Raw genomic sequence first — 25128 nt, forward strand, 5'->3', positions numbered from 1 at the left:
CCAGTGATGGAGCACCCACAATTTCTGGTGGCCAGCTGTTCCGCTGGTTAATTGTCCTCCCTGTCAGGAAGTTTCTCCTCCATTCCAGGTTGCTCCTCTCCTTGATTCCTTTCCGTCCGTCGCTTCTTCTCCTGCCTTCTGGGCATTTTGGAGAATAGGCTGACCTCCAGGCTTCTGTGGGGCCCATGAACCTCCCTGTGAGTGGCTCAGGGACCTCTGCCCCAAGGGTTCCCAGCCCCTTTCCTGCCCATTGCCCAGGGCCTCGTGGCAGAGAGGAACTGGGAGAACCTGGGGGGGGGCAGCGAGGGGCAGGGGGCTCCTACCAATTCAGCTGAGCCAGAGAACGTTCCCTTCCGGGGGGAGGGGGGGCACCTGCATAAGTGCCAGCCCAGCTGAGCAGCCCATGCAGAGGAGCGCTGGCATCATCAGGGCAAAGCTACATTTCCTGCTGTTTTTGGAGAGCCAGATTAGCAGCTCAGTCAACAAAGGATTTATTCACCCAGAACATTCTCTCTCTCTCTCTCTCTCTCTCTCTCTCCCTCCCTCCCTCCCTCCCTCCCTCCCTCCCTCTCTCTCCCTCCCTCCCTCCCTCCCTCTCTCTCTCTCTCTCCCCCTCCCTCCCTCCCTCCCTCCCTCCCTCCCTCCCTCCCTCTCTCTCTCTCTCTCTCTCTCCCGGAGCAGCCATTCTTGTTCCCGCAGCTCTGGGAACATCCAAGGACGATTTCCTTGGCCAGGTCGATTAATCTTCATTAAAATTCTGCTTACAAAAAGGCCCCAAGAGATCCCAAACTAATTCCTTTCTGACAGGGTCACGGGGCTCCTCTTTGTGCCAGGGGGAGGATGGGAAGCCAGGGACACGGCCCTGCCCTCGGCTGCCCTACTCTGCCTTTTGGCCAGGCAAGGAGGAAGGATTGTGCTCCGTTCAAATGTGTTGGAGTCCCCACAAGGTCTGGAGGGAGCTTCTCTCCTACTGGTTGATTCCTCTGACTGTCAGGAAATTCCTCCCTAGTTCTAGGTTGCTTCTCTCCTTGATTAGTTTCCATCCGTTGCTTCTTCTTCAAGTCCTTTGGAGAATAGACCCCCCCTCTTCTTTGTGGCAGACCCTCAAATATTGGTTGCTCACATGTCTCCCCTGGTCCTCCTTTCCACTAGACTAGACCTGTCCAATTCCTGCAACCGTTCTTCGCCTGTTTTAGCCTCCAGTCCCTCAATCATCTTTGTTGCTCTTCTCTGCGGTTTTTCTAGGGTCTCCTCCTCTTTTTTTGGGGGGGGGGTATCGTGGTGCCCTAAGCTAATCCCCGGGTGCCTTCCTTTCTCCCCCAGGCGCTGCACCCATTTTACATCTTCCAAGTCTTCAGTGTCTGCTTGTGGTTTGCAGAGAACTACACGGAGTATTCGGTGGCCATAATCATCATGTCCCTCCTTTCCATTTCACTCACGGTGTATGACCTCAGAAAGGTGAGCTCCTACCTGTCCCTCCCTGTTCACCACCAGCCTTTGGCCTCGAGGAGGAGCTGCTCGGTTCATTCCTCAGTTGCTGCCCAAGAGGTTCTGCCTCACCTTCCTGGAAAGCCCTCTCCTCATGCTGCCCCCCGGGAGGACTCCCCCTCAGCCCTAAAAGAGCTCAAATCCATGGAGGATCTGCTGGCTTGGAGCCTTGGGCTGCCCCTCAGGGACTTCCTGGATCGGGATGAATTTTGCCAGCTGCTCCAGGAGTCTCCCAACATTTGTGGGGCGTTTCCTGGTGGCCTCCTAGGAACAGGAGGCGACCTGGGTTCAACAAAATTGGTCCAAAGGACAAATTGTGGGTAGATCCTGGATTTCCCAATAAATTCTAAAAGTTGAAGCAGCACAAGGGACCCTGGAAGAAGACTAGAAGAAAGTGTGAACTTCACCAAACCTGAAGGTTGAATGCCAATTCAAGGTCATCATCATTCTTCCTCCTCCTCCTCCTCCTCCTCCTCCTCCTCCTCCTCCTCCTCCTCCTCCTCCCTCCCTCCCTCCCTCCCTCCTTCTCCTACCCCTTCCTTCTCCTTTCTTGCCTTTATTTTCCAGGAACTAGGAAACTCTTTGGAGATTCTTCCCATACCCCATTCCTTCTGTGGGCTGGGGTGTCTCTTATCTGGTCATCACCCTGGCTGCACCTCTTCCCTCTCCGATCTCTCCAGGATATTCCAATAGACAGTGACGTGCGGTGAGGTTTATGGCTGGTGAGGCAGCTTCTCCCCCCAAACATCCCACTGTCTAAAGCACTTTCTTTCTTTCGCCCGCCTGAGCTCTGACAGCGGACATAGAGGCGGGCAAAAGAAAGCGAGCTGGCGAGCTGGCACTTTCTTTCTTTTGCCCAGAGGCGGGCAGCTCAGGCGGGCTGCCGCTTCTGGGCAAAAGAAAGAAAGTGGCAGCCCGCCAGCAGAGGCGGGCAAAAGACCTGCCTCTGCTGGTGGGCTGCCCTGGACACAGAGAAAGAAAGCTGGCGGGCTGCCCTCCCTGCCTCTTCTCCCCCTTTCCCTCTCTTCCCTCTCAAAAAAACTCTCTCTCTCAAATTGAGAGAGTTTGTTTGAGTGAAGAAACAAACACACGCACACACACACTCACACACAAATTACTTACAATTACTTACAAATTACATTAATTTTGAATTCCTCGCCCTCCCTCCGACCCACATACCTTTTCCAGCTGTTTCGCAGAGGATTTCAACTCTGCTCTTGCCTGCCATCATGAAAACGTAAAAATGTAAAAGGAAAAAGGCGAGAGCTGCTGAGGTCAGGCTGGGGTAGCTGCTGCCAGAGTCCCCAATGGATGACTCTGCTTAACTGTTTAAAAAAGCCTCTAAAAAAGCACCCTCTACAGGAGGAGGTGAGAGAACCAGGTGCCTCATCTACATAAGGAATTTTTCGGCTTTTAACCCTTGCTTAACTCTGCTCGAGTGATCATAAAGCCAGACTAGATGAGGCACGTGGTTCTCTCGCCTCCTCCTGTAGAGGGCGCTTTTTTTAGAGGCTTTTTTAAACAGTTAAGCACTAAGCAGAGTCATCCACGGTGACTCTGGCAGCAACCAGCTCAGCCTTTTTCCTTTTAATTTTTCTTTTCTTTTCATGATGACAGTGGTGAGTCTCTGCCTCCCCTGCCTCCACGTCACTGCCAATAGACCATTACGTGTTAGCTGCTGGCACCTTTCTATCCGCCTGGCAGAGACGTTGTCCACCTGCCCACTGGTTGGCATGTCCCCCTGTCCCTCTCTTTCCTGATCTGATTCTCCCTTTCCTCCCAACACAGCAATCTGTGAAGCTGCACCAGCTGGTGGAATCCCATAATAGTGTCCTGGTCAAGGTGTTCAGGAAACAGACAGGTAAGGCAGCCCAAGAGGTCTCCGTCACCCATTTTGTTCGTATCTCAGCCAGGGAGGAGAGAGAGCCCTGAGTTCAAACTGTTCCAAATAGAGTTTTCCAAGAGTTCTTTTATTCTTGGGTTATTCAGACAAAAGGCTAATGTGCAATTAAGCTTAATCAGTTCCTTTATATTGATACATATTCAGTATATCGGTATTACTTGTCTAATTTCAAAGTTAGCTTACTGCAATGAGCTGTGGTAGAGCCTTGGTAGCGCAGTGGTTGGAGTGCAGTACTGCAGGCCACTTCTGCTGACTGCCGGCTGTCTGCAGTTCGAATCTCATCAGACTCAAGGTTGACTAAGCCTTCCATTCTTCCAAGGTCAGTAAAATGAGGACCCAAATTGTTGGGGGCAATATGTTGACTCTATAAACAGCTTAGAGAGCAGTGTAAAGCACTGTAAAGCAGTATATAACTGCTATTGCTCTGCCCAATTAGGCTATTAAGAAAATATAACCAACAAGGCTACTTAAATTGCTCTAAGTATCATTGCCCAGCTCGGCTACAGTCAAGGCTGACTCAGATTCTCAGGCTGTTTCTCAAAACACAAAGAATGCGTTGGATTGGTGGGCAATGGCCAGGGGTGGTGGGGCTAATGGGGAAAAGGGGGATTTACCTACGCTGCTTCCCATGGGAACCTTTAGAATTGTCTTTGCTTCTTCTGTGCCTCTACAGATCCATAGTAAAGTTAGACTCTTGGTAAAGTTATGTCCCAGGAGTTTCCTTTTCTGCCTAGGTCAGTGGGACGGTTGACAGCTACACATTCACACAATGCTCACTTTGCACACTCTCAGGCGATCAGGCTGCATTGCAGTGGGCTGGGAAGCAGACTCAGGACACCCCCTGCCCCAACAAGCGTCGTTTGGGGAATCTGGGTTCCTCCCAGTCTCCCCTTTATACCCAGCTTGGTTACTCTGAATTCACGTGTATGGGCACATCTTGGCCCAGGCACGTCAAGGATGCCACATTCCTTGCCACCCACAGCATTCCTTGCCCACCCACTAATGTTCCACTTGGCATCCTCAGCAATAATTCACTCATGCACACATCCAGGATCAGAGACACACAAATTCCAGCAATGGGAGAGTCCCGGTGGGTTCACAAAAAGGAACTAGAGGCTCACTATACTCACGATGTATTCTAATATATTATACATCACATCTGTCATCTATCCATAGCATTTAACATATAATATGGGGCAACTTGCTAGACCTCTGGGCAGCTGCAGAGCTGTGGGCGGGGGGGGGGGCTGCCTGGGAGAGGCAGTACCCCAAAGGCAGGAGTTGAGCTGCCCAGCAAAAGGGGCCCACAGGAGGCTTGGGGAGAGCAGGTGGAGCAGAGCCTTCCTTGGGGGGCATCTGGCCCCCGAGAGACCCAAACGGGTGCAACACAACGGCTGCCTTCTACAGAAAGACCCAGAGTGCCCCCCCCAAAGGCTCTCTTTCCTGACAGGCACCCAGGAGGTGGAGTCCCGCCATCTGGTGCCCGGAGACACCCTGATCCTGGACGAGGGCAGGAGACTGATGCCCTGCGATGCCCTCCTGCTCAGCGGCCAGTGCATCGTCAACGAAGGCATGCTGACCGGTGAGCTTGGCCCAAGGCCTCAGCGCAAAGGGGGGGAGCAGCTCCCCAGTTTGGGGGTGGGGAGATTTTTGGCTCAGAAGAGGGCGTGACACCCCTACCCCCTTCAGGGCAGCTGCATGCAGCCTGCTTGGTTAGAATCCCGGGGAGGGGGTGGGGGGTGGGGACAGGAGGCGCAGAAACCTCCCAGGCCCTCTGGGGATGAAGCCCAGGGAAGCCCGAACGCTGCTGGGAACATTTCGAATCGTCTTGTATTTCATGCACATGGAAAAGGGCTTGTGGTGCTGTGGGTGTGATATTGTGTGGAATTGTCAGGCCCACAAATGGAGGCTCAGTTAAAGTGATTGATTGCTGGAAGCCTCTGCATAATTATCCAGTGGAGCAGAAGTTGCCTCCAGAACCTGTGGGAGCTCCATCAATGGAGGCTTTCAAGAGGAGACTGGAGAGCCTCCTGTCCGAAATGCTTTAGGGTCTCCTGCTCGAGCAGAGGGCAGGACTAGAGGACCTCCAAGGTCCCTTCCGACTCTCTCATTCCATTATCCTTGTCTTGTAATTGCAGTGAGAACACGCCCCAGTCCTTCCTTTAAAGTGTCATGTCCGTGGGATGGTGCCCCCATCTCAGCCCCAGCCAACAGCTGGCTCATCGTAAAGTCATCTTTAGCCGCTGCAGTTTTAAAGTGGGGTTTACCCACTTCTCGCAAGGTTATTTTATTGCCATGAATATAAATATATATAAATAAATAAAGGGAGACTAGTATAGATCTATTTCAAGCTATTTAGCTCTCATCAGCTAGCCATACCCTTACTGGGATTCGAACCTGTGCTGTATTGCATCTTAGGCAGATGTGTTAACCACTAAGCCACAAGGTTCTCCTCCTTTATCAGCTGAGCCAGGGAAATAGGTATGTATTTAGTGTCACAACCCCTGGTATGTCCAAATATGGGAGGAAGCTTACTGCTTCCTATGTTTGTCTATCGGCTTGTCACATTTGGGCATACAGGGGTTGTGACACTCCCTTTCATGCCTCCGCCAGGGGAAAGTCTTCCCATCACCAAGACCAGCCTGCCCCGGGACTGCAAGAGCAACCAACCGTGGCATCTCAGCTCCTCCGAGGACAGCAAGAGGCACCTTCTCTTCTGCGGGACAGACATCATCCAGGCCAGGGGAGGGGATGGAGGACCAGCAAGGGCCGTCGTGCTGCGGACCGGTGGGTGAACAGGCATCTCTTATTGTGTCAGCTGGAGAGTGGAAGGTGGAGGGCAGCCTCTCCCCTCCCCCTCAAAACCAGGACTCTTCTGGAAGGGCCCCCCTCTTCGGCCCCTTCATTAAACTGCCTGATTCTGGCATATCCTTTTGGTCAGGATGGGGCTGCAGGGGGAGAGGGAGGGCCAGTCAGTGTCTCCCTCTGGATGTCCAGACCTCTGCCGGGAGTCTTCTGAACTGGGTTTCCCAGATGCCCAGAGTTACCCTCAGCTGGCTCAGGAGGAGTCGCCCTCATGGGGTAGCTATGAGTCGTGTCTGCCACCTCCAGAAAACGCCTCCCCAGTCATGCTCATCCTGATCCAGGTAGGGTGGGAAGTCCCTGCCCTCCCTCTGGTCTCTGGTGCGCTGCCTTCCTCTTCCTCCACCTGGCCTCCACTCTGGCCTCTGCAGGTAGCCAGCAATCAGCCTGTGAGCCCAACCTGCCTCCCCTCCCCTCCCAGCCTTAGGAGGCCCCTAAGGATCCCTGCTCCTCTCCTCACCACCTCAGGTTTCAACACGGCCAAGGGAGACCTGGTGAGATCCATCCTGTATCCCAAGCCGATGAACTTCCGCCTCTACAGGGACGCCATGCAGTTTCTCCTGTGCCTGGTGATGCTGGCGGCCATCGGGATGGTCTACGCAATCTGCGTCTTTGTAATCAATGGGGTGAGCCATGGGGGAAGGGCAGAAGTGGCCCAAGGGCTTCTGGGGGACGACGACCCACAAATATGGAGGCTCCTTCCCTGCTCGGTCACTCTACGTGCAAATCCATGGTTCAATTCAGAGCCCAAAAGGGCTGCAGTTGCCTCATAGCTCCAGTCTAGATCAGGGGACTCCAACCTCGGCAACTTTAAGGCTTATGGACTTCAACTCCGGGAATAGAAGCCCAGCGGTCTCCCCGTGGCCACAGTTGGACACCCCTGGATAGGAAGGATGTAGATTAAGGCTAAGATCTATGCACTGGATTGGACCCTTTCCAAATGGTGCCCTTTCCATAGCAGCCCCTGCCCTCTGGAGCACTTTCCCCCTGGAGATCTGCCAGGCCCTCTCAGTCTTCCGGAAAGCCATCCAAAATGCCCCCCCCCCAGTGAAACTGATCCCTGAGGGGCTGTAAAGATGAATGGGTGTAAGGTGCCTGATTCATTTTATTTCATTATTTTCCTGACTGATTTTATTATTGTTATTAGCTACCCAGAGTTGTCTTCCACTTTCAGATTTGCCAAGGAAATTACAGGGCTGGTGAGTCCAGGCATTGCCAGGAATCGGCCCAAAGGCCCCTGATAAATAAATAATCAATACACCCCTCCATCCTGATTCTAGCAGGTGAAGGATGACCTTCGTTGGGTCCATCCAGGGTTTTCAGCTCCCTCAGCCAACCCCCTGGGACCCTTGGATGCTTCAAATGGGACACCCGCCTTGGTTGGCATCTTGGCACAACTTCCCTGGCTGCTCTTGCTGACCGCCCCCCTCCTTCCTTCCTTCCACATGCCCATCAGCAAGAGGCAGGCGAGGTGGTGAAGAAAGCCCTGGATGTCATCACCATCGCTGTGCCTCCAGCCCTGCCGGCTGCCCTGACCACCGGCATCATCTACGCCCAGAGGAGGCTGAAGAAAAAGGGGGTTTTCTGCATCAGCCCCCAGAGGATCAACGTGTGTGGCCAGCTGAACCTCCTCTGCTTTGACAAGGTGAGCCTTCTCACTCCCGAGGGAGCCACGGGCTTCAGTCTGGCTGTCCCGGGAGACCCAGGCAGTTGAGGCCAACAGTTGCCGAAGGCTTGTGAGCCAAGTCTCTTCACGTCCTTGGCCTAGTGGTAGGAGGGATGGAGAACTGGGTGGGGAGTCTCTCTGTCACCCAGTGGCCCCGTCTGAGGAGGGGATGACCAGGCTGTGCCCGAGGGGAGGGGCCACGCGCATCGTCAGCCTCGAGTCCCTTTGTGCTCTCAAAGTCCAGCCCGCCTGGAATTCCCTTGACCTACTTGCGCTGACCGTTAGCAGCCCAGATTCTTGTTGAGAGCTTTAGGGCGTCATAAACCTGTGTTCATTGGAACCACCTGGACTCCTGATTTCCTATGCTGGAGGGGAGCAGAGTAACCATTTAGGAAAGGACAAGGCCAAACCGCTGATAGGCAGAATCCGAAGTGGCAACCTAGAGACATTAGGTGACAGGTGACCTGGGTGCTGGGGTCGGTGGCCCCACAGGTAACCTGAATCCATGCCATGAAGAGTAGCAGAGGGTAATCAGCAGCTTGAATCCCTCCCTCCCTCCCTCCCTCCCTCCCTCCCTCCCTCCCTCCCTCCCTCCAGGAGCGCCACAATGGTCTTGCATGGCAAACTATGACAGTATGGCCCACTACGACTCAAGGCTGCACAGATTGCCACATTCTGCCCCAGCTTCTGAGCAGTCTTCAAGGGCAGCCCCATGTAGAGAGCACTGCAATAAAGTGTGATTGATGGTGAGCAGACGGCCCAGGTCAGGAATGGACCCAAAGGGGGCCTAAGAACAATCTGCACGAAGCCCCTCCTGGCCAGAGCTGCCCACTATCCTTGGGCAGGAGCCGAGAATCCAGGAGGACCCCAGATTATGCACCAGTTGTCCCTCTGTGCCCCTTGAAGAGTGAAAGCTGAAGGGAAGACCAGAGTTTTCTGCCAAGTGTTAAAGGATTTCTTAAATATCTTTAAAAAAAAACCTGTCAGCCACTTCAATGTGACCCTTTTAGGGAATTATGTTTTAAGTCTTCATGAGGGCTGTTTGGAGTTAAGTGATGCGATAGTAAATGTATCATCCCCAAGGGGTCCCAGAAAGTCCTCAGGGGGCTGGTTTTGATCGGGAGTGTTTCGATGGGGGCTTCTCCTCCTGGAAGTAGCTTTGGTTGTTCAGTTGCTAAGTTGTGTCAGACTCCTCACGACCCCATGATCCACAGCACACCATATCCTGCCCCCATCCTCCACTGGCTCCCGGGGCTTGCCCAAACTCCTCTAGATTGTGTCCGTGCCCCTATCGATGCCTCTCCTCCTCTGCCATCTGCTTCTGCCTTCCATCTTTCCCACGATGAGGGTCTCCTCCTTCTCCCTTGATGGTCAAAGGATTTGAGCTTCGGCTTCCAGTCTGGGTTGCTGAACTACAGTTCCCATCACACCCAACCAGTGAGACCTGCCAGCCATTCACAGGGAGACAGAGGGGGAAACTGAGTCCAGAGGAAGAGGAGAGCCATTTTGGGGGAGGAGGAAGGCTTGCAAGTCTTCCCTCCCCCCTTTCTGCCCCAGGGGTAGAGTTGGGAAGGGGGGGAGCCAGTCTGAGTTTCCCCCCAAGCCCTCCAAGCCTCCCCACATGCTTCTCCTGCCCCCGTTGGGCTAATGGCTCCTGGGTGCCTCCCCCAAGTGGGGCCTCCTGGGCTCGCAGTCATAAACTGAGGACCTCCTTTGTCTTCTCCACGAGGTCAGACCTGTGGCCTGGAGACCCTGAACCCCCAAGGAAGCCCAGGGGGGTTTGAAGCACCCCCTCCTTTGCCCTGCTTCCTGCCCCAACCCCCCTTCCGAGCTCCCTTCCGGCCCTCTTCTGATTCCGATTCCCTTCTTCTGCCCTGGCCTTGATCCCTGTGGCACCCGTGGACCCACCTGCAGACGGGCACCCTCACGGAAGACGGGCTGGACCTGTGGGGCATCGTCTTGGCCCAAGGAAAGAGGTACCCGGCTCTGGATTTTAAACTTTTCCACTAACTGCTGCTTTTGAGAAGTGGAGCACGGAGGCAGTCCTCGACTTATGACCACCGTTGGGGCCAGGATTTCCATGGCTAAGTGAGACAAAGGAACAATCCCATCACTTAGGGAGGGAAATCCTGTCCCCAGGTCTCCAGGTTGCCTCCGAGGAGTCGTGTCCAATTTTAAATCCCTTTTTTGCAGCGGTTGTTAAGTGAAACCAGTTTCCCCCCCCACTGACTTTGCTGTTTGTCAGGAGCCCCCCGAGAGGGTCCCAAGCGCTGGTCAGGTGAACCCGGGGGCGGGGGGGGGGGGCTGCAACTGTCGTCAATGCAGGCCGGATGCTGGAGTTTAGGCCAGGGGACCCAAGCAAACAGCTTTTCCAGGGCTATCGTCACTTCGGGCGAAATAATGGTCGTAAGTTGCAGTCATCTTGCCTAGCAGATGTTGGAACCCGGCTGCCCCAGGAATCTCTGAGAATCCCAGACCTCCTCAAAGAAGGACAACGACTTTGAGTAATCTTATCTGAGAGGGAAGCTAAGCGGGGTCGGGCCTGGTTAGCACTTGAATGGGTGACGGGGCTACCACCTACTGGGGCTGGAAAGCCCCAAATCACCCCAGACAGTGGCAAACAATGGCAAACAGCGTTACGGCCCAAAATATGGACTGAGATGCGCTTGATGTCAAGCCTGAATCGGGAGCATCTGTCTTGCACTTCCAAAATTCAGTTGAGTGAAACCCCATCATCATAATAAGACCTGCGTCTTCCAGAAGGTGGATCTTCAGGCAGGCTCCAGAGCCAGAATTTCCCCTTGCTAAAAGCAGGAGGGTTTTTGCTGTGTCCCCTCAGGTGTCCACAAGGCTTCCCTGCCTCCCAGAGGGGCTCCAGGGAGCCACTGGCCCTCCAGGGGGATCCCAATGAGGGCCCAGCAATACTTGCAAAGCAGAAGGGGGATGGGGGTCGTGCAGAAGAATAGCAAGAGTTGAAACTTAATTTCCAGGAGGACTCAGAAGCTCCAAACTCCAGGCAACTGAGCCTCCCTTCCAGGGTGGTTGACATCTGAGGTGGCTTCTTCTCTCAACCGCAGCTTCCAGGAGGTCCATCGCTTCTCTTCTGGCCCCCCAATGCCTTGGGGCCCGGCGTATGCGGCCATGGCCTGCTGCCATTCCTTGATGGTCCTGGATGGGAAGATTCAGGGGGACCCACTGGACCTCAAGATGTTCGAGGCAACTCACTGGGTGAAGCTCCATCTTCTTCTTTTGGAATTGGCCTAAATCTGGTCCTGTCGGGGTCCCCTGATGCGGAACCTGCAGGAGGTCTGGCTGTGAGAACTGAGGGGGGAGCCCGGTCTGTGGGCTGCTTCCCGATGACATCATTGGGGTGCCACTCCTGGTCTGTTCCCCCAAGCCCTGGCAGGCCACCAAAGATGCCGCTGGCTCCCCCATTAGTTCGAGAGGGGGGGGGCAACCTGGCCACAAAGGTGGTGATGTCATCACTCAAATGGTACGAATCCCATCGTTGCCTCATCTGCATGTTGATAATGTCAGGACGCGTCTCCTTCGGCTGGCTGGGGAATTCTGGCAGTCGAAGGGGCCACGGTTGCCCACCCCTGCCCTGTGCCCACGGCAGACACGGGTTCTTTCCATCCCTTGGCCTTTGAGTCCGTTCCTTGCTAGCCCCCTTTTCAACGTCATCGCATCCCCTTTTCCGGTGGACGTTGTGGGGCCCAATGTCACTTTTCCTCCTGTTGGAACCTGCAGGAACTTGTGGAGTCCGTCGGTTGGGAAGGAGGCCCGGCTGATGTCCTGGTGGTCAGCCCAGGACCTGAAGCGGCAGAGGTCAGTGCCTGGTTCCCATGTCCAGCCCTTGGCAGAGAAGGGACCCTCTTCCCTCCCGTCCTGCCTTTGCTTAAGAATCTCTCCAAACTGGCCTCCAGAGAGGGATCAGAGGGCCTCTGGCGGTGACCAGGGATGGAGCCTGGGCATCCTTCGGCCTGATCCTGCCCACTGCCAGGAAACCTCACCCTGGCACCGGCTCCCTCTTGGCTCCTTCAAGGGAGGCCAACTGCAGCTCTGGACCAAGCCAGGACCCTGGCCTTGCTTGCGGTCCAAGTGGGGGAGCGAGCGAGGTCGTGGCCTTCGCTTGGGTCCCTCCCCTGGTGCTCCCGGACACAAGCAGAGGCCTCCTGCCAGCCGGGTGGCTTTGTCCCCAGGCCCACTGCCACCCCCGCGAGGTCTCCCTTCAGCAAGGGGAGAGGGGCCAAAGCCTCCGTCCGGCTCCCATGCCTGAGTAGGGACAGTGGTTACTCCAGTGGCTGCCAGGGGGCAGAGTGAGAAGCGCCACTGGGGAGCTGGGATGAGCTGATTTGGGGCTGGGTCACATGACCTGGTGCCATCGGGTTCAGACAGCCTGCTGAAGAGGTGCCAGATTGGTTCCACTGACCTGTCAATCTCTCAGGGCCCTTCTGCATTACACCAACAGTGCAGGGAAATGCCCCCCTCCCTCCCTCCCTCCTTCCTGGGCCTGGGCAGGCAGCTGAGCCTCTCTGCTTCCCCCCCCCCCCCAGGTGCCCGTGAAGGGCCTGGCCGTCCTTCGGCAGTTCCCCTTTTCTTCAGCCCTGCAGCGGATGACGGTGGTGGCCCAGGAGGCCCCTGGGGACGGCCAGGTCTTCATGAAGGGCGCCCCGGAGATGGTGGCCAGTTTCTGCCAGCCGGAGACAGGTGAGCCCTCAGTTGGCATTGCCCTGCACCACCTCCTGCCCACTGTGCCTGGCTGGGCTGGGCCCTGCAGAGGGGAGGCATAATGGCAGCCTTCCAATAGGGGCTGAGGGGCTGCCCCAAAGAAGAGGGTGGTCATATCGTTCTCCAAAGCCCCCGAGGGCAGGACAAGGAGCAACGGATGGAAACTAATCAAGGGGAGAAGCGACCAGGAACTAAGGAGGAATCTCCTGAAGGACTTCCCGCTCCAGAGGTTGCGGAAGCTCCATCCCTGGAGGCTTTCGAGAAGAGGCTGGGCGGCCATTTCTCCTGAGTGGCTCGGAGTCTCCTGCTTGAGCAGGGGGCTGGACTAGAGGACCTCCAAGGTCCCTTCCAACTCTGCTGGCTGGTTATGCTGAGGCTCTGCTGCAGCCTGGCAGTGGGCAGGAGAAGGAGCTCTGAGCTCTGGAGGAGATGGGTTGGGGGGCTTCCTTGGTGGGACCCCCTGTGAAGGTCCAAAGGGGGAGGGGCGGAGGGTTTAGGGCCTGCTCCTTGTCTTGTCTTGGACACGGGGTCTTCCTCGCGAGGCCAGTTGTTCTTCCCATGGCCTAACTCTCCCCCCTCCCCCAGTGCCCCCCAGCTTTGCCCGGGAACTCCGGGGCTGCACTTCCCAGGGCTTCCGAGTCATTGCCTTGGCACACAAACGCTTGCAGGAAGGAAGACCGGCTGCCTCCATGACCAGGTGAGGGTCTGGGGGCCCCAGCAGACGGGCAGGAGGGAGGGAGGGAGGGGGCCGCCTGCCAAGGAGGCCCAGGGGAGGCTGGAGAGAGGTCGCCCTGCCCTGCCTGGCTTCCCAACCAGGGCTGGCGTGCAGCTCCCCCTTCTTTGGCTGGGGGAGGGAAGCAAGCAGCCCAGAGGAGAGAGGGGGGGTCCCTCCGCAGCCCCCTGAGGTCGAGCGGCCTCCTCTGCACTCTGGTGGCCCTGGGGGAGACAGGGCTGCTCCCAGCCAGGAGGCCGGTGGGGGGGGAGGGGGCTCCCGAGCTCCCCTGGGCAGAAGGACCCTCTCTCTTGTGGCCAGGGAGGAGCTGGAGTCCGGCCTGACCTTCCTGGGGCTGCTGGTCATGGAGAACCGCCTGAAGAGCCAGTCCAGGCCGGTCCTGCAGGAGCTCAGCCAGGCCGGCCTCCGGAGCGTGATGGTCACCGGTGAGTCGGGCTCTTTGGCCAGGCAGCTGGGAGCAGGAGAAGCCCCCGGCTGTGCCACAGGGAGACCGCCCACCCAGCACCCGCCTTCCTCAGCAGGAGCTCCGCCTGTGAGTCAGGGCGGCTGGGGTGGGTCACGTCGGGTCTTCCAACCAGCCGGAAAAACGGACCCCTCAAGCAGGGATGGTTCTGCCAGGGCCCCCTTGCGGCTTTTGTCCTTTATCACCACATATCCCATGCTCCCCTTCCTCCATGACTGCCCGGCGGCCAAGGAAGTTGCGTGGGGGATGTTGCAATGGCCGAGGGAAGGTTTGGGGTAGGAAAAAGTCACTCCGGGGACCGCCAGAGGCCTCCCCTTCTCTGCAAGGAAAGGGGGGGGTGGAGACAGGCCGCCCTCTGACCCCCAAGGGCCCCCCTCACCCTCCTGCCCTGCTTCGCCAGCTGAAGTCGAGGCTCAGAGTGGGGTGTGGGCTCCGGCAGGGGGCTCCCCAGGCTCCAGGCTCAGTTGCAATGCAACCCCTCTCAACTCCCCAGGCGACAACCTTCAGACGGCGATCACCGTGGCCAGGAACGCGGGCATGATCCCCCAGGGCAGCCGGGTGGTTCTGGTGGAAGCGAGGGCCTGGCCAGGGCAGCCCTCGGCCTCTGTCAGCTGGGAAGAGCTGGAGGAGCCCAGCAGTGGCCCAGAGGTGAGCGGCCTGGTGGAGGGGAGGCAGAGGGGCATGGGGGGCTGGGCAACCCCCTCAGAGGCCTCCAGGCCCCCTCGGGATGTGCCCTCTGGGCATCAAAACCAGGACCCAGAGCAAATAGGAACGGCTGACGGACTTCAGGGTCTGCTAGACGGCAGTGCTGGAGGGAGGGAGGGAGCGGGGGAGGGAGGGGAACACAGGGAAAGAGACGCCCTCAGATTCCCACCTGTCAGGAAGGGAATGATGTGTGGATCCATGTCCATAAGGAAAACCTCCTGTCTGGGGGGTCTTCCCCCTCCCTCCAGAGGCCGAGGGTCCTGGCGTGAACAGATGCAACTGAGATCCGGGGAGAAATCCTCCCATGGGCCCTCCTGTGCTTTGCCCCCTCCCCCCACACCCCGTTTCTCCTTTCAGGGGGGCCTTCTGGCACCTGGGGGAGACCCTCCACCCGCCGGGGACCTTGGCTGGCACTTCTGCCTGAGTGGGGGCTCCTACGAGGTCCTCAGCCAGCACTTCGGGCACCTCCTGCCACAGGTGAGCGCAGAGGAGAAGCTGCTCCAGCCCCCTCCTCCCCCCAGGGGTCTCCCGCCCCGCCTCAAGCCTCGGCTGTCTCTCTCCTGCAGCTGCTGCTGAACGGGACGGTCTTTGCCCGGATGTCTCCGGCCCAGAAGGCCCACCTGGTGCAACAGTTCCAGCAGCTTGAGTGAGTGAGGGGCCCCGGGACCCCCGAAAGGCAGTTGGGCAGGGCTGGGCTGGGCTGCCCGGGACTCACGGAGGGGGCTGGGCGCTGCCTTCTCTCTTCCAGCTACTACGTGGGCATGTGTGGAGACGGGGCCAACGACTGTGGGGTGAGTCTTGCAAGGCTGTTGGGCAGGGGGGCAGGAGTCTCCCTGGCCGATGGGCAGGGGCAGAACCAGGGAACGAGGGCTGGCTCTCCCCTGCCACTGCCACGCCCAGGGTGAGGGCCAAGGCAAGGGTGCCGGGCTCCTTCACCAGGCATTGAGGGGCTGCCCAGAAGGGGCTGCTGGGCATCTTCACAAGAACTGGAGAGGCTCCTGGGTGAGGCGGGCACTGAATCCTCTCGGCCGAGCCAGCAGGAATGCCCCACCTCTCTTTGGAAGAGCTCTCCAGTCCAGGCCAGCTTTTCTCTAATGGGGAGGGTCCCTTCCCCCCTTCCCCTTCTCCCGTGGCCCCCTGCCCTCCCTCCCCCACCTCCTGATGGGTCCCAGGGCCTGTGGCCTTCTGCTTGATTTGCCGGAAGGTGCCTGAGCAGAGCCAGGCCAGGAAGCGCCCCTTCAATCCTCCCGCGGAGGGCGCCCAGGCGGCCCGCCAGATGACCCGGCCTGGCTCTGAGTCCGGCTTCTCCCCTTGCAGGCCCTGAAGGAGGCCCACGCTGGGATCTCCCTCTCCCAGCAGGCGGCCTCGGTGGCTTCCCCCTTCACCTCCCAGGTCCCCACCATTGAGTGTGTGCCGGAGCTGATCAGGTGGGCAGGGAAGGAGGGAGGCCAGGGGGGCCCTGGCTGGGGGACCCGCCCCATGCGGGGCCCATGTTCCCAGGGCTCATTGTGGGGGCCTTTGGGCTCACCCAATGGGGAGGGGCAGGTTTTGCAAAGAGGGAAACCTCATGGCTGGAGGGGGGCCTCCTTTGGTGGAATCAGCTCCCTGTGAACCCCCCTCCCTGATTCAGAGGGGGGGGGGCGTCCCCTTTATCCAACGCAGGCTGGGCTTCCTCTCGGGGGTGGGGGGCAATGAAAGTTGGAGGCCTCACTTGCTGCAGGTGGGAAAGGAGCCTCCAGCCAGTGTCTCCCCCCCCCCCCGAACATCCCTGAGCAGCACAGAGGGTCTCTGCAGGGGGGAGGAGGAGCCTGTGGCAGAAAGGGCCACCTCTGCTCCTCCAGGGGGGGGAGGGTTTAGGGTCATCTCTCTAATAGCAATAGCAGTAGACTTATATACCGCTTCAATGCTTCTAATGCTCCCCCCTCCCCCCTCTCCCCCCTCCAGGCACGGAAGGGCAGCCCTGGTCACCTCCTTCTGCATGTTCAAGTACATGGCCCTCTTCAGCCTGGCCAGCTACATCGGGGTCCTCCTGCTCTACTGGGTAGGGGGCCCTTTTCCTCCACTGGGACTGGAGTGGGGAGGGGGCGCTGCAGGGATGGGTCTTCCTGACCAGGGCCAGCCTTGGGAGAGGGCTGCCCTGTGGGTCCCCAGACCTGGGCCAGAGGGCTCTTCTGGCCCCCCCTTCCTTTCCAATGGCCTCTCTCTCCGTGTCTGAGAGGTGGGCCCCCCTCCCAACAGCCCTGAGGGGAGGGGGCTTAAGGGGCTGGCAAGGGAAGGTGGCTGGAGAGGCTCAGAGTCTGACCCAGGAAGCTCCTGCGATGAGCCGGCTGGGGGGAAGCCGAAGCCCCCTCCTCTTTCCCTCTCCCTCTGCCAGAAGGCCTGGGGCTGGGGAGGAGAGACCCCCCCCCTCAAGAGCTGCCCTTCTGCTTCTGGCTTTCAGCAACTCAACTCCTTTGGGAATTACCAGTTCCTCTTCCAAGACTTGGCCATCACCACCCTCATCGGGATGACAAGTAAGCTGCCCCCAAGGACCCCAGGGGCGGAGGGGGCCTTCCTGGCTGGGAAGCTGGTCGAGGCCTTCCAGGAAGACCAAGGAAGACCCCCACCCACCCTGCACAGAGCTGGGGATGGGCAGGAGGGCTGGGACTGCATGGATGGGCCACCTCCGCTCTGCCAGGCAACAGGCCTCAAGGGGGGCCCCACCCACCCTGGGCAAAGCTGGCCTCCTTCAAGGGAGACCCTCCAGCCCTGCCCCCTTCCGACTGCCAGGGTGCTCCCGTGCCACGAGAAGGGCTGGCACCCTTCGCCTCCTATGGGAACGGATGCCCTCCCTGCCAAGAGGGAGGCCTGAAGCGCCAGGCTTCCCTCAGGCTCCGTCTGCCACCAGCCGCCTTCCCAAAGCCCTGGGTGGGGCTCCGTGTGGGGCTGCCCCATCTAGCCCCCCCACCCCCGGTGCCCTCTCTTGCAGTGAGCCTGAACGGGCCCCACCGCAGCCTGGCACCCTACCGCCCCCCCACGCAGCTGATCGCCCCTCCGCTGCTGCTCTCCGTGGTGCTGAACCTGCTCCTCAGCCTGGCGGTGCAGCTGAGCGGGTTCCTCCTGGTGCAGCAGCAGCTCTGGTACTCGGCCAGCGACATCCACAGGTAGGCGCCCCCCCCTCCGGCCCCAGAGCGTGGAGACCCCCTCCTGCCCCCATGGAGCGAGGGGAGCCCAGGATTGCTGGAGCAGAGGCTGCGCTGGCTAAGATGGTGGCCTCTTTTGAAGCACAAGGGACCCCCTGCTCCCCACTGATTTCAGTTTGTATCCCCCCCCACCTGCCCCCCCCCGGCCTCACTCCCCAGAGGGGCCCTGGGCAGCCTTCAAAGGCCTAAAAGCATAAATGCATTAAGCTCAACGGCCAAGGGGAAGGGCCGAGAATGCCTTTCTAGGGATCGATTGGACTTGGACGGTGTAACGTCTCCTGCCTTGAGCAGAGGGCTGGACTAGGTGGCCTCCCAGCTCCCTTCCAGTCCTAGGATTCTGTCTCCTAACGTAAACTAATACATAAAGGCACAATAAACAATTGGGGTCCCCCCCTCCCCGCTTCCTTCCAGCGCCTGCTCCCCTGGGAACGCCACTCACGCCCCCCAAGCCCCCCTGCCCCGGCAGGGCTTCCAGAGCTACGAGAACACCAGCGTCTGGCTCCTCTGCACCCTCCACTGCCTGACGGTGGCCGTGGTCTTCTCCAAGGGGAGGCCCTTCCGGGAGCCCCTCCACAGAAACTGTAAGCGGCCCCAGGGACGGAGGGAGGGAGGGGGGGGAGGGAGGGAGGGAGGGGGAGGGAGGGGCTGAGGGACCATAGGACCCCACTGGATATTAGCTGGGCTTTGCCACTTTTTTGCCCCTCCAGATGTCTTTGTGGCAGTCCTGATGGCGCAGCTGGCGGCCTGCCTCTTCTTCCTATTTGCCAACATCGAGGGACTCTATGCCCAGATGGACGTAAGCAGGGCTGGGGGCTGGGGGGGGGCGGGGGAGGCCTGGCCACAGGAGCCTGGAGGGGGCCCATCTCAGAGACCCACTTCTCAGCCTGGCCAAGGTGGGCCTGGCCTTGTGCTGAACCCCAGGGCAGGACGTCTGGGGAGCCCCTTCTGGCAGAAGGTTCAGCCGAAGGCCTGGAAGGGGGGGGGATCCTCTGGTGCCCCCTCCAGACGGAGCTGCAGGGTGGATGTGGAGGCTCACAGCAACTGTGGCTCAGCTTTCATCCGCAATGGGAAAAAGTCTTGGGAGTTGGTCCAGCCCATTGGGGGGGGCTCCAGGTTGGGAGAGACGGACCCCCCCCCAAGAAGGCTGGGCTGCCCCATTGCAGGGGGGTGGAGGGTGGGAGCAGAGCCTGGTCAGTCTTTAGCCAGGCCTGAAGGGTGGGTGGGTGGGTGGGAGCAAGATGCAGCCCCCCCATTTCTCCCCCCTCTGACCCCTGCCCTCTCTCCCACCCACAGCTGGTCTGCACCCCCACCCTCTGGAGGGTCTGGCTGCTGGGGCTCCTGCTGGTCGCCTTCATCGCCTCCCTCGCTGTGGAGGTGAGTGGGGTCCTGCTCTGCCCCCCAAACCAGCCGGAAACTCCCCCCTCAGGCTGACTGGCAGCAATGCAGAGTCCCAGGGCCCCCGGAAACAGGGAGACGGATGGCCAGACTTCGCCCAGCACGGCCTCCCCAGGGTCACATGACCCAGATTCAGAAGCTGGGCAACTGGCATGAACCTATGACGGTTGCAGAGTCACGTGATCCCCTTTTGTGACTTCCAGACAGGCCAAATCCACGGGGAAGCCAGATTCACTTAGCAACCTTGCTACTGATTTAACAACTGCAGTGATTCACTTAACAACTGCAGCAGTGGTGGGATTCAGCCTTTGTTACTACGGGTCCTGTGGGCGTGGCTTGGTGGGCGTGGCAGGGGAAGGATACTGCAAAATCCCCATTCCCTGCCCGTCAGTTGGGACTCCTCGGGGGGCAGAGAAGAGATGGGGGCGGGGCCAGCCAGGGGGGGTATTTACCAATTCTCCAAACTACTCAAAATTTCCACTACCGGATCTCCAGAACTGGTCAGAACTGGCTGAATCCCCCTCTGAACCATAGCAAGAAAAGTTGCAAAAAGGGGCGTGACTCACTTAGCAACTGGTTTGGATAGCAGTGGAGATGTTGGGCTTATAAGTCAAGGACTAGCCTTCCTGCAGTTCCTCTCCTAAGGCCCCCCCCCAGACCCTCCTGTCCCACAGGCCTGGCCACCCGTCAGGGGCAGCCTTGGCTTCTGGCCGCCTGCTCTGCCTCCAGGCCTGCCAAGCCAGAGGGGTGGTGTGGGGGGAGGGAGACTTTGCCCCCTGACTCTGCCCCCTCCCTGACCTCCCCCTCCCCCCTCCAGGAGTGGCTGATAGAGAACCGGGCGCTCTGGCGGTGGCTGAAGAGGGCCGTGGGCTACCAGTCCAGCAGCCGCTACAAGCAGCTCCAGCGGACCCTGCGGCAGGACCCTGCGTGGCCCCCCAGCAACAGGACGGACTTCTCGGGCTGCACGGCTGTCCCCCTCGAAGGGCCGGGCCCCACCTACACCAATCCGGCCTTTGTGAGCCACGAGCAGCCCTGCCACAACTGCTGAGGAAGGGTCTCTGCTGGCAGCCCTGGACCCTCTCCCGCACCTGCCCTGTGGGTCTTGGGGGCAGCAGAGGGCAGCCGGGAGATGCCTATGGGGGGGGGTCAGCAGTGGGAGGCAGGGAAGCCCAGTGGGAGCCTGGAAAGGGCTGGGGGGGCAGTGAATCCACCTGCCCTGTTGGAGGGATGGTGCCAAAGGAGAGGGGAGGAGATGTAGGGAGGGTCCCCTCGGGGTCTTCCCTCTTAAGGCACAAGGAAGCTCCCCTTCCTGGAGGGCGGTGTGGGTGGGCTTGCTCCAGAAGCTTCCACTGGGCAGCCCTGGGCCAAAGGAGCTCCCTTTCTCCCCAAAGCTAGTAGGGGTTGCAGATGCTCCAGGTGCCCCCAGGACAACCTTCCTCGCCCTCCAGATCCCTGAGGCTGCCAGGGGGTCAAGTGTGGGCAGCTCCTCCTCCAGCCCCTCCCTCCTTGGGTCTTCCTGCTTCCTTCCCCATCCTTAAGGGCCTTAAGGGCTTCTGTCTCCTCCTGATGGTTCACTGCAAGCGTTTCTCCTGCCAGAAAGCCCCCCTTCCCCTATTGGGGGGGGGCTCCTGGGGCCTCTCTGGGGCCACCAGCTCTCAGGGGAAGTGACTACTGCAACGTGCTCTACATGGGGCAGCCCTTGAAGAGCATTTGGAGACTTCAGCTTGTCCAGAATGCAGCCGCGCGAGTGATTGTGGGTGCACCTCGGTTCACCCACGTAACACCTATCCACTGGCTGCCTATTGGTCTCCGGATACGCTTCAAGGCGCTAGTCGTCACTTATAAAGCCCTTCATGGTATTGGACCTGGGTACTTGAGAGACCGCCTGCTGCCAATTACCTCCACTAGACCGATCAGATCCCACAGATTAGGCCTCCTCCGAATTCCATCCGCCGGCCAATGCCGACTGGCGACTACCCGGAGGAGGGCCTTCTCTGTGGCTGCTCCGACCCTCTGGAACGAACTCCCCGTGGAGATTCGAACCCTCACCACCCTCCAGGCCTTCCGCAAAGCCCTTAAAACCTGGCTGTTCCGACAGGCCTGGGGCTAAAGAGCTGTTGCCCCCGTCTCGAATGGTATGACTGTTGGGTGTTTTAAATTATGCATTGTTATGCTTTGTTTTTTAATTTTTTGTCTGTATCCCCCTTCCCTGGTTTGAGTTTTGAGCCGCCCTGAGTCCCCTTCGGGGGAAAAGGGCAGCATATAAATATAATAAACAAATATAATAATAAACAAAGTTCTGGATGGCCACTTCTGTGCCAGCAGGGGTCAGTCTTTACCTGTGTTCTGGGGACCTCTGGTGGTTCCCTTGGGCATTGCAGGGGCTGAAATCTGGAAATGGCTGCTACTATTTTATTTCAACTGATTTTTGTTCAATATTGGGGTCCAACGGGGGCCTGCGTTGATGATGATGATGACGACGACATGGTGGTCTGCTTAAAAGAGCAGCTCAAGGGCTGCCATCTTGGCCCTTGGGCAGAAATTCATCTTCCGTTTACATTTTCTGTTCCGAGAACATCCTAGAAAAAGGCTTTAATTAAATGCAGCTGAGACGCTTGCCGTCCCTGTACATATTTTCCCCGTGATCCCATTGGAAGTTGGCGCCTTTGCACAGGCTCTTTGGGGCCCTGGGAGAAGGCCGGGGAGGAGCCAGCCCCCCTGGGTGGGGGATTAGGCCTCTTTCGTCCAGGACCACCTTGGCTCTAGCAACTGTCCACTCTCTGGCTCTGGCAGAGGAACCTGCTGAGGCCACGTTGGGCCACGTTAGTGGAGGCCATGCCACAACTGCCCAATGGCCGTTTTCCAAAGGGAGGGGCAGGAGGACGCTTGGAGAAGGGGAGGAGGGCTTGATGGGGGGGGGGGGGAGGCCCCTCTGTCCCAACCCCCGGAGGGAGAGTCTGCCCATTGTGGGAAGAAGCGGGTGAAGGGTGGCGAGGTCTCTGTCCACACAGATGCCATCCCAGCCTGGGTGACTCAGGGTTAACTACCAGGATCCTGTTCTGGGTTGAGTAAGTTGGGGCTGCTCCTTACTGGTGTGACGTGATCAACTTTACTGTATGGGATCAACTCAACCCCTGTGACTCCAGGATGAATAAACCTCAGGGAGAAACCTCACTTAACCCCCTGGGGAATTGTGGAAGTTGAAGTCCACCAGTCTTGGGCTTTCGATGTCCTTCAGCTGTGACCTGGTTCAGGGAAGCTCAGCCAATAAGCACCCCCTCTCTCTCTGACACACCAGTGGGGGGTTTCTGCCGGTTCGCACCAGCTCGGGAGAACCGGTTGGTGAAATTTACCGATCCGGTGAGAGGAGGTTCGACCGGTGGACCCGGAAGTAACTTCCGGAACGCCTGCCCCAGCCCTGTCACTCGCTCGCTCGCTCCTGCCCGTCTGGAAGCTTCTCCATCGCTCACTGGATTCCCCTCTGTCTTTCAGCCTCCGATCTCCCAAAGTTCTTTCCCCAGCATGTGATAGCTTTCTCCTGGATTCCTCTCTGTCCTGCCTTCTCTGATCTCCCTAATTTCGGCCCTTAATCCTCCAGTTGTCTATTTTGGGGAGGTTTTCCCCTCTCTCCCCCCCCCTTTCATAGGAGTCCCAAAAACTTTTGCCACATGGCTTGAAGGGGTGGTAGTCATGTGACTGAGTGTGCATGAGTGATGTCAAGCTGGCCATACCCACCCAGTCAGATAACTGCCAAGCCACACCCACAAAATAGGCCACACCCACAGAATAGGTTCTAAAACCATTGAAACCCACCACTGACACACACACACACAGTTGCCACAGTTATTGAATCGCTGTAGTTGATAAGTTAGTAACCCGGGTTGTTAAGTGAATCTGGCTTCTCAGAAGGTCACAAAAGGGGACCACATGACCCCTGGGACACTGTGACTGTCATAAATACGAGTCAGTTGCCAAGCATTTGAATTTTGATCATGTGATCATTGGGGGAGGCCACAATGCTTGCAAGTGTGGAAAATGGTAGTAAGTCCCTTTTTTTAGTTTGAATGGTCACTAAATGAACTGTTGTAAGTCGAGGACTGCCTGTACTATGAAAGAAGACACGTTCATAACAAGCCAAGCGACTGAAGCCTGCAAAGGGCCCCATGGAGAAGCCTTTGCAATCAACAACCAGGGAAAAGGACCGTATGATACAGAACAGAAATGGAATAGAACGGGATGAGGAGTAGGATTGGACCCTGGAGGTCCTCTAGTCCAGCCCCTTGCTCAAGCAGGAGAACCTGTGCCGTTTCAGGCCAGTGACTGTCCAGTCTCTTTTTAAAAACTCCCAGTGTTGGGGCACACAGGACTTCTGGTGGCAAGGAGTTCCACCGCTTTAAGGAAGCTTCTCCGTAATTCCAGGTTGCTTCTCTCCTTGATCAGTTTCCATCCGTTGTTTCTCCTCCGGCAGCATCTCAGGTGCTCTGGAGAATAATCTGACCCCTCCCCCCTCTATCTACACGCCTGCCCAGGTAGCCAAAGCAGAGGGAAGCTGAAGCCGCCACCAAGGAGGGGCAGGAGAGGACATCCAGGCCCTGCGCAGCCCCACTGGCCAGGTTTTTTAAAAGGGGGGGGGGCGGAGAAATAAAAGAGCCTGGGCTATTCATTCGTTTATCAGACGCATCTCTTGCGCCCCACCATCAGGCAGCTTACAGAGAATTCAAAAAGAGAATTCTAAAAATACCCCCACATGTCACAACAATAGCAATAAAACTCCACCAAGAAACAAACAGTGAATGGAGAATAAAAGCTGGAGACATCGCATGAAAGGAGGCCCTCTGGGAAAAAAAGCTTTCAAAACTTTGGCCAGGCTCTCCTTCATGGTGTGTGTGTGTCTGTGTGTGTCTTCGTGCGCTAACAGAAAAGCAGTGCCTGCCCACTTCACGCACCCCAAGTGTCCCCAGCTGTTTCTCCCTGCCCACCTGATCAGCCAGGCTGGTTCTGCAGGGATTTGGGCACCAAACCAGTTTTACAGCTCAAACTCCACGTCTTAAGTTCCTGGCTCTGCCACCCGGGGCTCCTTGCTCCAATGGCCGGGAGCCCACAGAATGCCTGACGGGGGGGGGCAGTTTCTGCCCGGAGGACTCTCAGGCTGGACACTGGGGGTCCCGGCTGTCTCTGCCAGGCCCTCTGTAGGTGGAGGGGGGCTCAGAGAGGGGAGCTAGGCATGAAGCAGCCAGCAGAGACCCCAGACCATAATATGGCAGCCTCCCCTTCAGAAGCCCCACCTGGGACTCTGAGCTGGAGGAAAAGGGGAGCACAGGTGCTTCAGGCCAGGCGCTTCCTCTGAGGTCCCAACCCTCGTGACGAAGAGGCCCCCTTTCTTCCCCCCTGGGGGCCACACAGCCCCACATCTGCCGGGGCTCCTGCGGGAGGGACCTCCTGGCAGAAAGGTCTCCAGAGAATCTCCATCCTCCAGGCCACAGTCGGCCCAAAGGTGCTTCTTCCAAAAGGCAACTGGAATTTCTCCATATTTTTCCTTGAAAACGTTTCACTTCTCACCCAAGACGCTTCTCCAGTTCCTCAGAACCGAAGGGCTCCCAGGAAGGAGACGAAGAAAGTCCAGCTGCCTTTGGAGAAGCCCATCATGGCAGCAAGGTGGTTCCCCCGGTTGGTCAACAGCAGCCGCTTTCTGGGAGGGGGGCAGTTTCCTCCACACCCACCCAACAACGCGCGACTTTTGCAACCCTCTTGGCAACTCCCGGCCGAGGCAGCCAGAGAGCCGGGCAGAGGGGGATTCCCAGGCCGAGGCTGCTCTTCAGCTCTGCAACTCCGATGCGGGAGGGGTTGGCGGCAGCCGTTGCTCATTCCTCACCCGCAGGCCTCGCCCTGCCCTTCCTAGCCGGGAAGCTCCCCCTCCCCTCTCTGACTCACTCCGGGAAATCTCCCCGGGCGGCACTGGCAGAAGAACCTGCTGAGGCCACGTTGTGCCACCTTAGCTGG

General features: G+C 58.2%; 1 protein-coding gene across 1 annotated transcript in view; it reads left to right on the forward strand.

The window, feature by feature from the left end:
- The first annotated feature begins 1398 nt into the window (after nucleotides 1-1398).
- Nucleotides 1399-25128, forward strand: part of LOC106548587 (putative cation-transporting ATPase 13A5) — a 74726-nt gene continuing 50996 nt past the window's right edge. Inside the window, exons 1-23 of the mRNA XM_087724998.1 lie at nucleotides 1399-1458; nucleotides 3277-3349; nucleotides 4842-4973; nucleotides 6005-6178; nucleotides 6722-6879; nucleotides 7710-7898; nucleotides 9834-9895; nucleotides 10997-11147; nucleotides 11670-11747; nucleotides 12476-12629; nucleotides 13236-13347; nucleotides 13684-13808; nucleotides 14340-14494; nucleotides 14909-15028; nucleotides 15118-15197; nucleotides 15300-15342; nucleotides 15869-15978; nucleotides 16496-16592; nucleotides 16992-17064; nucleotides 17520-17694; nucleotides 18145-18314; nucleotides 18441-18529; nucleotides 19027-19107. Coding sequence (XP_087581124.1) covers nucleotides 1414-1458; nucleotides 3277-3349; nucleotides 4842-4973; nucleotides 6005-6178; nucleotides 6722-6879; nucleotides 7710-7898; nucleotides 9834-9895; nucleotides 10997-11147; nucleotides 11670-11747; nucleotides 12476-12629; nucleotides 13236-13347; nucleotides 13684-13808; nucleotides 14340-14494; nucleotides 14909-15028; nucleotides 15118-15197; nucleotides 15300-15342; nucleotides 15869-15978; nucleotides 16496-16592; nucleotides 16992-17064; nucleotides 17520-17694; nucleotides 18145-18314; nucleotides 18441-18529; nucleotides 19027-19107 — 2646 coding nt within the window. The 5' untranslated portion in view covers nucleotides 1399-1413. The remainder of the gene's footprint in view (nucleotides 1459-3276; nucleotides 3350-4841; nucleotides 4974-6004; nucleotides 6179-6721; nucleotides 6880-7709; nucleotides 7899-9833; nucleotides 9896-10996; nucleotides 11148-11669; nucleotides 11748-12475; nucleotides 12630-13235; nucleotides 13348-13683; nucleotides 13809-14339; nucleotides 14495-14908; nucleotides 15029-15117; nucleotides 15198-15299; nucleotides 15343-15868; nucleotides 15979-16495; nucleotides 16593-16991; nucleotides 17065-17519; nucleotides 17695-18144; nucleotides 18315-18440; nucleotides 18530-19026; nucleotides 19108-25128) is intronic.

Source organism: Thamnophis sirtalis, unplaced genomic scaffold, assembly GCF_051295495.1.
Source record: "Thamnophis sirtalis isolate CommonGarterSnake01/CBP01778 unplaced genomic scaffold, rThaSir2_p1.2 scaffold_11, whole genome shotgun sequence".
NCBI classification, from domain to species: domain Eukaryota; kingdom Metazoa; phylum Chordata; class Lepidosauria; order Squamata; family Natricidae; genus Thamnophis; species Thamnophis sirtalis.